At 40.9% G+C, this 15,054-nt stretch overlaps 1 protein-coding gene across 1 annotated transcript in view; it reads left to right on the top strand.

Annotated features, from left to right (window-relative positions):
• The window catches only part of sbf2 (SET binding factor 2), a 105,755-nt gene that overhangs the window by 53,924 nt on the left and 36,777 nt on the right, over positions 1-15,054 (top strand). The window contains exons 8-17 of the mRNA XM_030721929.1: positions 1,117-1,225; positions 1,586-1,699; positions 2,913-2,990; positions 3,282-3,395; positions 4,220-4,348; positions 4,482-4,580; positions 4,757-4,961; positions 5,077-5,186; positions 7,512-7,661; positions 13,896-13,964. Of these exons, the coding sequence (XP_030577789.1) occupies positions 1,117-1,225; positions 1,586-1,699; positions 2,913-2,990; positions 3,282-3,395; positions 4,220-4,348; positions 4,482-4,580; positions 4,757-4,961; positions 5,077-5,186; positions 7,512-7,661; positions 13,896-13,964 (1,177 nt within the window). The remainder of the gene's footprint in view (positions 1-1,116; positions 1,226-1,585; positions 1,700-2,912; positions 2,991-3,281; positions 3,396-4,219; positions 4,349-4,481; positions 4,581-4,756; positions 4,962-5,076; positions 5,187-7,511; positions 7,662-13,895; positions 13,965-15,054) is intronic.

The following is a 15,054-nucleotide window of genomic DNA, read 5'->3' as shown; positions in this document are numbered from 1 at the left end:
GCAAAATTTTAAGCAGTTTTAAAGATAAAAGACATTTTATGAAATTTTGACCTTATTTGACCTTGAAGAAGAAGTCCAAGGTCCAAAGTAGTCTGATATTTAGAATCCTTATGTCATTTCCTATATGCATATACAGTGTGTTGTCAGTACAAACAATGGTATTTAGAAACATAGTTTTAAATAGCCCTGTGCGGCATTATTATCACTTTTCCCTTCAGATCAATCTGTCGACCTTGAAGGAGAGGTCAGAGGTTATTTGACATAATATTCGTAGTTTCTAACTTATAAGGCTTTTTGTCAATTTTTGACCAATAAATTATTAAGTTGACTTTGAAGTCCTCGGTGGATGGAAGTTTTCCAGCAGATCATTCTGACAGTTAATTCATTCAAAACTTTTCGAGCTATCGTGTTTAGACAGGCAGAATGAGACGCACACACACAAGCGCTCCCAACAACATAACCTTTCTGGCGGAGTTAATAAAACATTGAAACCATGATGCTACTCTGCCATTCCCTTGCCTTGCATGCTGTGTCCTTTATTGTTTGCTCGGGCTGAGTTTGCCAACAGCAACAAAAATGGCTAAAGACAGCAGCGGTTTATTTGTCTGCCTAAGCTGCTGGAAGTTTGCACAAACACAGCCGCAAGTCTCAACAAACCCTTTTGTTATTTGAAAATGTTAAACCAGACTGAAACGGTCATTTCAGATGACTGGTATGCAATTCACGGTCTTTCTGTTTTGCAGGTAGAATTAGAAAGAGAGTGTGTGTCAACAGGATATGAAATACATGATGGCAACACACAGTGTTCTAAATTTTAATTATTTGGGGTTTAGTCCAGTTTTGACACAGCCCGAGTTTCCAGTAGATGATGATGATAATGCAACATTTCCAAATCTTGTAAAATTTGCAAAATCTATAAAAGTCACCCGTGCTTTACTGCTCTCTTATCACTTGAAATAAGTTTACTCATCCGAGTTCCGTTTTCATAATAACGTGCAATCAAACACATCCTGTTCCCTGTGGGGAAGTATATTTTAAGCTCTTGGTTGACCAGTCATTGCATAATTTCTCTTAATCTGTCTTACTAGTAAATTTGTGTATTCTCCATGTGTTCAGCTACCCATACATCCCTATTCTACCTTCGCGACTGCTGGAGGTTTTGAGTTCGCCCACTCCTTTCATCATCGGCGTGCATTCCATGTTTCAGAGTGAAATCCAGGATCTGGTGAGTGCAGATGTGTCACGGCCATCTAGTTATTTGTCCTACTTTCATGCAGAAGTCAAAGATTATAAATTGTTGAAAGACACCTGTGAATCATTAACAAACAAGAGAGTCTTTTAAGGTTTATTTTGATATCCTCAAAGCAGGGCTTGCTTGAAGGACTTGCTTTTTTTTTCTACTGACCAGGAGAGTTTTTTTTTTTTTTAGGGCATTTATACACATAAGGGTTAATTAATGTGCCCCTTAACAAGATTTTTATTTATTTAGCTGGTTGCAGTTGAATCTCATCAGACATGCATGTTGTACCACACAGCACGCCCTCCAGCTGCAGTAAAACTACCTTGTTTTGTGTCTTTTGATCAGTTGGATGTTGTTATTGCTGACCTGGATGGAGGAACAGTAAAGATTCCCGAGTCTTTGCCCTTGTCCCTGCTCCCTGAACCTTTGTTACACCAAACGCAGTCTACCTTGTCCCTGGTGAGCACACACACACCTAAAACCCACATTATTTAAAGATGATAACATGTATAGCGGGCACCCAAAGGTTTAAATATTCCTGAAGTTGGTTACCTTTGAATACCTTATAGATGAAATGGGATATGTCCTCGTTTAGCTTCTGTGCACTCTCAAAGTTCTGCAACTCCAAACAGAAAAGGAAAAAGCACACCTGATTTAAACTTGGCCACTGACCCCTTCAAGGTTGTCTTACTGTGAAGTGCACAGTAAGAGTGCTGTGAGCACTCCCGCAACATTTAAATCTCTCCTTAGAAATCCAGCCACCAGAGTTGAGACACTAGCAGTGGACTTGTTAGCATAGCAGATAGGCTGAAGGAACATTGAAGCAAGTAGTTACAGTATTAGCACTTCATATCCAGACAGCTGGCTCATAGGTATTGTTACCAAAAACAAACATCATCTCTGCCATTTCTAGAATAATCTTTTACTCATTGTTTATTAGGCTGTTGTTGCTGGTGTCAGATTATTTAGAACAGAATGGTGATGGAGGTGTTGGAGGGCTCCCCTGTGTATTTTTGTCTACCGGCCCAACAGACTGTAGAATTGCCACTGTCTGTAATGTCCTGAGGTGCCCTGAGAATCTTTTTTTTGTTTGTTTTTTGGCCAAACTCTCGAGTCTTCACTCACCATCTGCACTACTTGCTGGATTTAGCACTGAGACTCTCCGCTTCTTGAAAATGAGAATTAGTTGAAAGAATTCATTTTGATGCTGATGAGATCATCTAGTTGCCATCAGATACGTGCAGGGATCTGATTCAGGGATTCAGAACAAAGCATTCACGTTGTGATCTGAGCATAGCCAGAGCGCAGCGAGTGTTCCCTGGAAGTCAGAGGAGAGACAGACTTGAAGGGAGGATCAGCTGAATTAGAATCAAGTATTTTTCCCTTTTTTAGAGTTGCAGAACCTCTTGATTGCACCAAGAACATGTCTGCCATTTCATCTTTCACAAAGACATCGAGAACACACATACAGACTTAATCAAATAATTGAATTCTTAGATTCTGTTAAAATGTTTATCTTCCTAATGAAATCATGAGACACTTCTTGTTTACTGCATTACCTGGTTATTCACTGTGCACAAGCAGTGTTTATTATGTTGATGTTGGAATTATTCCAAGTGGTTTTCCATTTAAAAACTTGGGATTAATGAAAACAAATGTATCATCTGAATAGGTTTTGCACCCTGATTTGGAGATAGCAGACAATGCATTCCCTCCACCTCGCACTGCATCCTCCAACCTCAAGCTGTTGGTAAGTCAGGAGTGTTAACACTTGACCTCATTTCATTCACGATCCTCAGTGTATTTCATTGTAAGGAGTGATGTCCTCCTCTTCCCACATGAGGAGGACAGACTGCCCAGAAAAAATCTCTTATCACGGGGGGGGGGGGTTAGCGCTGGAGTGGGGGTACTAACTGACGGTAACCCATAACCCTAAAGAGAAAAAAAGCGTGTCTCTTGTATTATTAACTTATCAGACTGCATTTGTGGCATAGCTGTTTGATGTGTAATGTGCATGTGTGTATGTGTGTGTGATTTCCAGGACAAGGAGGTGAGGGCCGTCTTTCTCAGGCTGTTTGCACAACTCTTCCAGGGCTACAGGTCCTGCCTGCAGCTCATCCGCATCCATTCCGAACCCGTTATCCACTTTCACAAGGTAAGAAAACGACATAATGAAATTTCCAGTGCTAAAATTAGCATTTTGCAAAAGCTTTCGATTAAACTCCTTAAGCAATCCCTCCCTTGCAAACATGATATTCCATCAATCTGCCAGGACTGTTTTAGCCAGCAATGTGGGTGGACTTGCCCATAAAGACCTGACAGATAAACTTGTCAGAGGTGTATAATGCGAGTGTTTGTGTGTGCATTTTTGTGTGTATGCATGCTGTTTTAAGCGTGTCACAAAAACTTTGTGACTTTTCCATGATGCTATCCTTTTGTTTATGCAAACTTCGGACACAGTCCCGTAACCTTGGGCAAAGCCGGCAATGAGCCATATGAAACGTATTAGGTTTACATTTTTGTTTTGCACTGGGGTTTTTGTTTGTTCGTGTCTGTGGTGTCTCCGTGGTAACCCATCAGCAAATCACCCCTCAAAGTACCCCACATGGATCACATTATAAACTAAAGCTCTGCTTATTGGCCTGGAATCCTGGAGTGGGGGGGAGAGGCTTGAGTGAACTGTGTTTTATCTCCTCTAGCCACAGGCACATATAATTATGCGTAAAGTAAATTAAATTCATTTGCATGTGATCATTTATAGCTGGATTTATTTCCCTTTCTGTGTGTACTGAAGAATTTATCCACGTTGCAATAATAAAAGTCCCCCCCTTGCAGAGATATTTTTGAAGATTTTGCGATCCTGTTCTAAAAATTGCTATGGCTGTGCTTGTTTTCCCGTCTGTAGTAAATCCATATGAACACAACTGCATTGCTCCCATCTGTATGGAATTGTAACGGCTCTAATTTGACATTATCCAGACTGCCTTCCTGGGCCAGCGAGGCCTTATTGAGAATGACTTCCTGACCAAGGTTTTGGATGGCATGGCCTTTGCTGGCTTTGTCTCAGAGAGGGGTCCACCTTACCGAGCCTGCGATCTGTTTGATGAGGTACCGTACCGTGATGCACCACTGAAACCTTTCACAGTTTAACTTTAAACGCAGAAGCTCATACATAAACATCTTTTCATTCAATTGACCCAGTTTACATTTTGTTTTCTTTATTTGTTGGTGTGCTTTGTAGTTGGTGGCCTTAGACTTTGACAGCTTTAAGGAAGAGGAGGTCAACCCTGCCAAACTGCAGAAGCGCATCAGGGAGCTCTCCGAGCAGCTATACAGAAATGTAAGTATTTGTGCGAGTAACAACAACAAAGTTTCTTCTGTCGGGTTGGTTTGCTGCATAGGTCTGATTTTCCTCATTCCTTATAGCCTGCTCTACATGTATGCTCCTGCAAATCTGCTTTACTTACAACAGTCAGTCCCATTAATACATGTTGTTTCCTGGTGGATATACATTAGGAGAACCCAAACCCCCACATGGCATTCCAGAAAGTGCCTCGGCCATCCGAGGGATCCCACCTGCGTGTACACCAGATACCCTTCCCTGTGCTAGAGGAAGAAAATGTGGAGAAGCTTATGCAGGAGGGTATAGCAAAATATAGCAGTGCACCTCCTTCCACACGACCTGAGAAAAAGTGTGTAGTACCTGCTGGACCACCTGTTGGTATGACCCACTTCAAAACCATATGATGCACAAAATATACATTCCACAAAAGTGTTTGCCTGCAGTTTTTGTTATAAAAAGTATTTCCCAGTTCATTTGTCTCTGTTTATTCCAGCATCCATCATGGGAAAGTGTGGCTCTGTGTTTAATAGCGCTCGCAGGCTGGAGGTCGTGAGGAACTGCATCTCGACCATCTTTGACAGCAAGACTCTGGAGACTGAAAAGGTGATGCATGTTAAACAAGCTCATTAGACATCCGTGTTTTGGGTAACACCGCTTTTTCAGGTCATTATGGAGCTGCAGGTTTCTCCTCACCTTTGAAGTCATATTATCTCCCAGCTGGCACACAGACACTCAGAAGCAGGAATGAAGAGGGGCCTGTAATCAATCTTTCTGCATCTCTGTGCCAGGCTAAGTTGCCAAGCAATAATTACAACTGGGACTGATCAGTTGGGACTGTCTCATGTGTTTGTCTCTGCAAGTATTTACACTGCACGGGGATCATTCCTCAAACTTTTATTTCACACTGTAGCCTGATCTGTAGGAGTTCATAGGTGAACAATCAGTCCAATGTTGAATCCAGTGTGTTTAAAATGGGATTGACAGTTTCTTTTTGTATCCCTGTAGTTTCATACAGGAATTATATTATCTGGACCTGCATCTGCATGCAATGAGTAAAACTGCATAGCAGGAATTCTCTGAGTTTGTAAATCTTTGATTGACATACAGTGTTGGTATATACATTGCTGTGGGAAAAAAAAGTATTTGCTCCCTTCCTGATTTCTTAGTTTTTCGCATATTTGTAACTATTACAGGTTTCAGATCATTAAACAAATTTTAATATCATACAAAGATAACCTGAGTACATACAAAATGCAGTTTTTAAATGATGATTTCATTTATTAAGTGAAAAAAGCTATCCAAACCTGCCTGGCCCTGAAAAAGTAATCCCCCCCCCCCTATAAACCGAATAACTGGTTGTGCCACCCTTGGCAGCAAGAACTGCAATTAAGTGTTTGAGATAACTGGCAATGAGGCATTCACATTGCCGTGGAGGAATTTTGGCCCACTCTTTTTGCAGAATTGTTTTAATGCAACCTTATTGGAGGCTTTTTGAGCATGAACAGCCTGTTTATGGTCATGCCGAAGCGTCTCAATGGGATTTAAGTCCGGACTTTGTCTAGACCACTCCGAATCCTTCATTCTGTTTTTTGAGCCATTCAGAGGTGGACTTGCTCGTGTGATTTTGATCATTGTCCTGCTGTATAACCTGAGTGCAACTGAGCTTCAGGGCACAAACCAATATTTTCTGGTAGAGATCAGAATTCATAGTTCCATCAATTACAAGTTAAATCATCCAGGTCCCGAAGCAGCAAAGCGGCTCCAGACATCACACTACCACAACCGTGTTTGAGTGTTGGTGTGATGTTCTTTTTATGAAATGCTGTGTTATTTTTATACCAGATGTAACAGGAGTCAGACCTTCCAAAAGGTTCAACTTTTGTCTCGTCAGTCCCCAAGACTTTTCCAAAGGTCTTGGGGATCATCAAGATGTTTTTTGGCAAATGTGAGATGAGCCTTTGTGCTCTTTTTGGTCTGCAGTGGTTTTCACCTTGGAACCCTCCCATGGATGCCATTTTTGTCCAGCCTCTTTCTTATTGTTGAATCATGAACTCTGACCTTAACTGAGACAAGTGAGGCCCGCATTTCTTAAGACCTCCTGGATGAGTCGTTGATGCGCTCTTGGAGTAATTTTGGTAGGGAGGCCACTCCTGGAAAGGTTCACCACTGTTCCAAGTTTTCTTCATTTACTGGATAATCATTGAATCAGTGAATCATGGTGAAAGTCATTATCCGATAATGGCTTTCACCATGATTCACTGGAGTCCCAAAGCCTTAGAAACAACTTTGAAACCCTTTCCAGAAATTACTTTCTCAGCCATTCTTGAGTTTCTTTAGATCATTGCCCAATCTTTTACCCTGCTTCACTTTGTCAGACAGGTTCTATTTAAGTGATTTCTGGATTCAACAGGTCTGGCAGTAATCAGGCCTGGGTGTGGCTAGTGACATTGAACTCAACTTTCTAAAACATGTGGTTATTCACAGTTAAGTCATGATTTAACAAGTGAAGCAATTACTTTTCCCACTCAGGGTCAGGTACGTTTGGATAGTTTTTGTTTTCCCATAGTAAATAAAATTGTTTAAAAACGGCATTTTGTATTTACTTGGGTTATCTGTCTAATATTAAAATTTGTTGATGTTCTGAAACATTTAAATGTGACAAATATGCAAAAACATAAAAATAAAGAAGAAATCGGGAAGGGGCAAGTACATTTTCATAGCACTGTAGTTGGTAAAGAATAAATTGTACTCTTGGTCAATACTTTTTTAAAACAAAGGTTTTCTTTCTCACAGAGTTGTTTCCCATTTTTTGAATGGTCTTAAATTAATGATAGTTTTGTTTTGTTTTGGTTTTTTGTCTTGTACTAATCAAATTCTTCTCTCAGGTCAGTTACTTCTTTCTAAAGCCCTCTTTCTTCATTTTAACAGACGCTGCCGGCTGCACTGCGTGCACTGAAAGGCAAGGCAGCCCGCCAGTGTCTAACCGAAGAACTCAGTCTCCATGTTCAGCAGAACCGCGCCATACTGGACCACCAACAGTTTGACTACATTATTCGTATGATGAACTGTGCCCTTCAGGTCAGTGACGTGACAGATAATCCTGCCAACACAAGTCACAGACTGTTTCATCTGTGCTGTAAACATGCGCAGTCAGCGTTAAAAAAGCTTTTTTATTTATTTTTTCCCTGCAATGTGGGGGTCTAGTTCTGCAATCAGTCAGCTCATCGAGGAATTGAAATGCTTAAAATTTTGATAATCAGCTGACTGCTTAAAGTTGCATTATTTGTTCCAGATTTGGGTTTTGGTCTGTGATTTTAAACAAAGCAGTCAATTTAACCGTGTCGTCTTGGGTGGTGGCCTTTTTTTTTTTTTTTTTCATTCTAAGAAAATAAATACTAAATAAATAAATAATGAAAGAACTCCACAAACCTGATGGTTTGTGTAGTTTAGTAAAATTGCTTCATAATTTATAAGGCAATGCATTTAATCAACTGTATCTAAATTAAATGATTTTTCCCTCCTCATTAAACAGGTCTTTCTTAGAAATTATGCTCTGTCCATATTGCTTCCGCAAACTGTGAATATCAAAATTCCTGTGTTGTTCTTCTTGATGATATTTTTTTAACAAAACATTTTATGTAAAACTAATATATTTGACATGCATGTAAATAATTTAGCTCAGTACCACACGGTGTATCTTATGAGTTTCATGAGTGGCTGTAGTTAGCCAGGCAGCAGTACTTAAGGTCACCACTCATCTGCAAACACTCGCAAACCACTTGCCAAGTCAGGGTGAAACTGTGAAAAATATGATGCAAACTGGAAAGGGAGAATGTTCACCTTCAAAGTAAAAGTTGCGCCTTTTGAAATGTGTTGGTTGCAGTAGCAGGGCGCATTTACTTTGAAGGAAGGCAAACGGTCTCTGTTTCCATAAAGCCCAGAGAGTAAATGTTGGCAGTACATGTGTTTGCAGACAAGTCGGTGCCTTTCATGGAAACTAGGGACAAGTGTGGGAATCTGCTAAAGACCAAAGGAATTACAAGGAGGTTTTTGGGGCAGCACCCCCTTTGTGACCGATTTCATCGTCCGACCACCAGCAGCCACTTGCCAGCTAGAAAGGGAACGCACATTTTTATCTAGCTATCGGAGGTTGCCAGGGTGTCGCTGATCGATCTCTAGGTCTGTGTGACTGATGCCTAACCTGTGCCTTGCAAGCCTGCTCTTAATCTTCAGTAACTTATTATTTTTTATTCTCAAGTTTGTCTTCATTTGGAACAGTCTGTCATTGTGTCATGAGACTTAGTCTCAACCATGCTTCTCATTATTTATCAGATAGTATGTTTCTGTTTTTCTGGTGCCCTACTGGCTCAGCTTTTTGTCAAAGTGAGTATGTAATGTGTTTTTGTGCAGTCAATAAAGCTTTACTCAAACAGGGTAGTTAGTCCTAATTGGTAATTACCCTTGTTTTATAACCTTGAATAAACCTATCAGAGGGACTTTAAAAATTTAAATACTCAGCAAGTGCAACATTTATAGAGATTCCAGTCATTCCAGTAACAGAAAGCCAATGAATCCCACCATCTGCTGCTCCAGGGACGTGCAGGACGTGTCGTTTGTTTCAGAGTCGTTAAAATCAAGCGCAAAAAAGAGGAAAAAAAAGGGAAGAGAACAGTTGTTTGTTCATCCCTTTTGCTGTTTGATTGTCTTCATTTCCAGGAGCAGCGACTTTCATTGTTCTGCATTTGCCAAAAAAACCAAAGCCTTTTAAAACCACAATCTCTTTTAGTTAAACGGTCTCTTAAGTATAAACCGATGCAAAGCTGTGTGCTCTCTGTATCATGTGATTGCATTGGTGTCTGACTGCAGCAAAGCCAGTGTGTCCTTTTGTCTTTACAATCAAGATTGTGATCTATTGGTTGTGTTTTATAAAAAAAAATCTGTTCTTTAACTAATGAACCTAAGCTAATGAACCGTGCAGCACCTCTGTGAAGGATCCCAAAAGGATATTAATGAGTTCTGCAGTTCTTATTTAATTAAAGACAGATTCTGTTGAACAGGTAATTATTATGCACATCTAGAAAAATAAAGAGGCCAGCTGTATCTTTTGTGCTGTCTACAATACAAGCGAGTGAAACTACAGTTTAATGCTGACATTCACCATTTTAATTTGATCTTTTCCTTTAATTGCAACATACAAGTAAATGTATTTAAAAATAATATTTTCCAAGGTAGTAAAAACACTTTTGCTCTTGAAGCCAGGCTGGCCTTCACGAAACCTCTTGGCCGTGTGTTAGCGTGGGGCCAGTGATTACTTTCATATTCTGCTCTATGGCCTTTGTTTCAGTACCCAGCCAAATAAGGACCCCAAAAAGAAATCACAGAGCACGCCACGGCCAGCCAGGTCTTGTGTGTGTGTGTGTGTGTGTGTGTGTGTGTGTGTGTGTGTGTGTGTGTGTGTGTGCAAAGGTTCTTCGCGGCTTAAAGTGACCTATTCTGAGAAAAATGTTCATGTTGTTTGCGTGATGACAGCCACATGCCTCCTTAGTATTCCTGGCACATGTGTTGATGTGACACATTGATTTGCAGTGGCATCATCATTAAGAAACTGCTTACACTTACATTTATCGTTAAACTGTCAGCTTCAGGCGACAGTGTAGCATTTCTGTTCTCTGGTTATAATCAGAGCTTTTCTTTGGAAAGTTTGTAGGAAGTGCTGTTGTAGTACATACACTGTAGAGTAGGTTAAAGGTTAGGACATTGAATCAGACGGAACTACGCCTTGGAAGTATGTGTTAATTAGTCTTTTTTTTTACATATTTTGTTAGTCACAAATCAGTGCTAACAATCTGTGAGTGTCTGTAAGAAATTTATAGTTAGACATTTTTTCCTGTTTAAACATCTGTTGTAGTCCTTATCTCTGCTGTGTTTCTCTGCCATGAGTAATGCCCCCCTCATTGAGGTATTTCTGTTAATTGCTTGCTTGTGCATGCGTGAGTGTGTGCGTGCGTGCGTGCGTGTATGCACTGGTCAATGCTCTAGCTTTTAGAAGTAAAAGTTGCGCAAACCATGTGGGGGAATGAGCCCTGCTGTAGATGTATCCTGGCATCCCAACCATTTCCTGTCGGGTAGGATTATTAGCCTTCTGTGCTCTGCTCTCTCATGGCCCGGAGCATCGTGATGGTGCTCACTGACACGCTCTGAATGGAGGTTTACTGAGAGAGGGTATTAGGGTGCGAGTTCCACAGGAAGTGATCGCAGCAGCGTGGAGTCCATGTGTCGTTTATGATCCCGAGCTCGACCGTGTGACGGGCAAAAGTGTGCAGTAACACGTGTTACACAGAGATGTTGTTGGAAAGAAAAAAAAAGAGGCACTCTAACCGTCCTGTATGGACTGTACATTGCCAAGTCTGAGCTAATGAACCCTAATGTACCCTTTACCCTCAGCCCTCCACTGTAGCTTGAATGCTGTCGGTTGCGCTTTAATCACTTTGAACATTTCCTTTGATAGTCATTACTGATTACATTTGTACATTATTTAGCTCATAAATTAGTCTCTTGCTGTGAGAAAATGCCCCCCCGTCTGCCTTAGTGGTCTTGATGGACTGCCTTATGTAACTCACTGGTCACTGGGAATCTGTTCTCTGTATCATTCCCATGTTCGGATAAATGTTTCGCAAGAGTGTCCACCAGTGTGGCCAGGTAAACATCAGTGTTAATCGGATATCATGCTTTCACTATGGAATTTCTGTTTGTTCTTCATCCGGATGACACAGACATCAACTATGTTACTTATTTTGCCTTATTCCCCTTCCTATTCGTAATTCCAGACGCAATTAACAGTAATAGGCTCTGAGGCAGGGCATGGCTGTTCGCCTATTGCGGTGAAAGTCTCATAAATTCATGCCATGCGAGTGTCATCCCGCAGCTTTCCTGGAAGGTGCTAACAGAGGAAGTTACTGTTTGTTCACATCCTACTGAGTTTCGGTCACATGGTCAGCCTTTTTGTGTTTGTCCGTTGCATACGTGTCTGAGACAGAATAGTAGTGTTAGTCATCCTTGCTGTTATAGCTCCAGGATCCTAAAGAATGAGGGAAAACGGTTAGACAGGCAGTAAATAATGGAAGGAAATGGAGACTGCAGGGTGTCCGCACAAATAGAAATGTGGGGATGTGCAACAGACTCTTCTCCGTCTATTCTTGAAAACCCAAATAACATATGTTAACCATGAGTTCCCCATTCTGCACCGTATGGATCTATTCAGTGCTGTGACAATGACTGCGTCCTAAATGCAGTACCTTTGTCAAGTGTTTGATTGACTGCAAGCGCTCATTCAGTCTAATCTGCTGTAGATTTCACTGTTATCTCGTCACTTTGTTGCTTGACCTCCAAAGCTTTTGAGCTGTCACTTAGCTTCTCTGTCTGCTCACAAGAGATTAAAGTGGAGGTTTTTAAGTGATAAGTGTGGCTTAAGTGAAGCTGATAAAGTCTACTTTATATGAGATGTGACATGCTGAAGTACTGCAGCCAAAAACTTTGTAGAGTTTTTTTTTGTTGTTGTTGTTTTTCGCCAGGCTGGGACCATTTCAGTGATGATACATGTCGTCCTGAGTTTCTGTTCCACAGAAGTGTTGACGCTCAATGCTAAATTTCCATCTTTTTTCCTTGGAATAATACTGGTTTGTAAAATATTCACACTTTTCTGCCTGTGCATTTTCCACTTGTTGTTCTATTTTGTCTGGGGTCCGTGAACTCCTGTGACCTGCAGCATTGTTAAGGATGCTGGGTAAACAATGCTTTTGGTGCTGCTCCAGTGGGCTGGAACATTTTTACCGCAGCCCAAATGACTGCAAAGAAAAAAAAATACGAGCAACAAGAACACAAAAACAGAAACTGTGTTGCTTGAGTCGATGGGGGGGCCCAGGCTTTCATGTGTTTTGCATTTTCTCCCCTCTGTACATTCTTACGTGTGTGCGTTTTTAGGAATGGTGGTAACAGAGGCCCCCCATTACAGACCGCTATCAGAAAGGGGAGCATTCCTCTGCCTATCTCCCCCACTTCAAAATGAGGGACTCTGATAGCGTGGTGCACAGTTTTTAAAGAACGCACTCGTGTTTTTAAGATTTCTGTGTGCGCTCTTGTTTGCATTTGCACGTGATGTTAGAGAGCACTGTCGGTCTTAAAAAAATAGATAAATAAAAATTTAAGAAAATATTTGTCATACATGTTTTTTCTGTGGCTGCGAGGTCCCACTCAGGGTTATCCGTGAGGCACCAGGTCAGAATCAGTGCTGTTGTTTGTACATGGTCTTCAGTCAAGTTTCCTCTGGCTGCTTTCATTTGCAGAGTTCAACGAATAAATCCCAACAAAGCTTACCACAGTTAAGTACCAATTTCCTGTGGGTGAAGTACTTTTGAGTCCAACTTGGCTCTTTTTCTTTTGTTCCTCATTGTTTTCTAGGTTCTGTGTAAGAAAACTTTAGTTTGGGCCCCTAGGCCCCTCCCACCATAAGCCTCTCGTGTAGTGTTTGTCTTAATACCATCCTTTTAAAAGCACCATTAAGCACCGCCTCTGTGACCTGAAACAGTCTCAAATACAAATATGCTTTGGAATGGTGTTTAAATGTCATAGAGGGAATATTTTTACCCAATCCTTGATTTAACATTTTTTTAAAAAAACATCTATAAAAAAAAATAAATTTTGAATTTGTTTTTTGGCTGGTCGTGGCTGCTTGATTAATGGACGCAGCATTTTGTAGCCAAACTGACTGCATTTTACGCAACATCTTTTTTTTTTTCTTCTTCTTCTTTTTTGAATTATCCTTGTATGGCAGTTTAGTCAAATCAGTATCAATAAATTGAAGACTGGGGCTCTCTGACACTTGTGTCAAGGCAGGGATTATATAAGATGATTGAAAGCATATGTCATAATGGTGCAAAAGAGCAGAGTGAGTGGATTTGGCAGGCCAGTTTTTGAGCTTTGCCCTGACATTTAACAAAACAGCGTCTTTATGTAACAGGACGTTAGACTTGCTGAAGATGGATTCTTTGCCACCCAGTGTTTTCCCCAAACCACATTTCTGCATTGCTAATTTGTAGCAGTTTATCAGTGGAGCCCTGAAAGACCAAGTTTCTTCTGTTGCAGTTTTAACTTCTGTTGCCCATTAAGTTATCAAAACTGATTGCACTATCATCTGTGTTGGAAGCCTGTGCCATTTGTTTTGGGGTTGAGAAGGTGGTCTCACAGAGCTTTGCAGCATGCCTCCCGCTGTTTTCCTGCCCTGCTCTCACTTCTCCCCTACTTCTCACCCCACAGGACTGCTCCAGCTCTGAGGAGTTCACAGTGGCTGCTGCACTGCTGCCCCTGTCAACAGCATTTTATAGGGTAAGGAAATTATTTAAAAACAAGGAAGTGTGCGAATTGAATGTAAATGTTCTCTTCCACCTATTTTCTTTGTTGTGCATTAATGTACATATTCTTCTAGGTCAAACATACGGTGGAAAGGTATCATCTAAAGGATCGGGTTAACCAAAAAAACTGAAAAGAAATACATAAACATAAATGTGAAAAAGGTTTCCCTGGACTCTCTGCAGTCCTGTGACAAAAACTAAGCACATCTTTGCTGCTTCCATAGGAATTAAGAGGGTAAGTAACAGCCAGGTGCTGCCAATCAGATGCACTTGATTGATTGATTAGCAGCAATTAATAAATTGCAGAAGTTTTGGCAGTTTGCTGGTCTGCAGCATTTAGATGTGTGTTAACACAATGCCACAATCTTTCCAGGAGTGGACATTCGAGCAAATCCACCCCAGAGTCAGTCCATGTAATGCTCAAGGAAAGTACAAAAAAAACCCCAAGATCTACATCTCAGGCCTCAGTTAGCATGTTAAATGTTGACATTCATGACATCACAATCAGGAAAAGACTGAATAAGTAGTTTCCAGGAGAAACACACCGCAAGACTTTTGAAGCAGTGTCCTTTAGACAGATGAGACCAAAGTAGCACATCAGCACAAACACCTCGTAGTAGCTGTCAAGCACGGTGGTGACGGGGTGATGATTTTGGCTTGTTTTGCAGCCACGTTGCGAGTTACTGTTGTTAAAGGTTGTTCTGTTATATCAGAGGGTATGCTTAGTTTTTCACATGACTGCATTGAGTCCTGTGAACTTTATTTTTCACACAGCTGTATGCAGATTTTTACTTACCCCCCTGTGGTTTCTAGTCATGCATATAACTACTGTTTCTAAACACCACTGTAAAAACTTTTAGATGATTGGGTTTTTGGGGGTTCTTTAGCTTCTCAAAACACTGATAGACTGATAGACTTTCTTTGCAGAAAATCTTCTTCTGCAGTGTCGGCTTTAAACCTGTCAGCCTAAACATGTTAGGGTCTGAGCACGTATGTGTCATCAAACTGAGAACTTCTAAACATGGACATGGGGGTTAGGTTGAGCGGGACAGTGTTTGTCAATA

Source organism: Archocentrus centrarchus, chromosome 3, assembly GCF_007364275.1.
Source record: "Archocentrus centrarchus isolate MPI-CPG fArcCen1 chromosome 3, fArcCen1, whole genome shotgun sequence".
In the NCBI taxonomy this organism is placed as follows: domain Eukaryota; kingdom Metazoa; phylum Chordata; class Actinopteri; order Cichliformes; family Cichlidae; genus Archocentrus; species Archocentrus centrarchus.
Note: the sequence above shows the minus strand (reverse complement) of the source record. Positions and strands in the feature narration are given on the sequence as shown.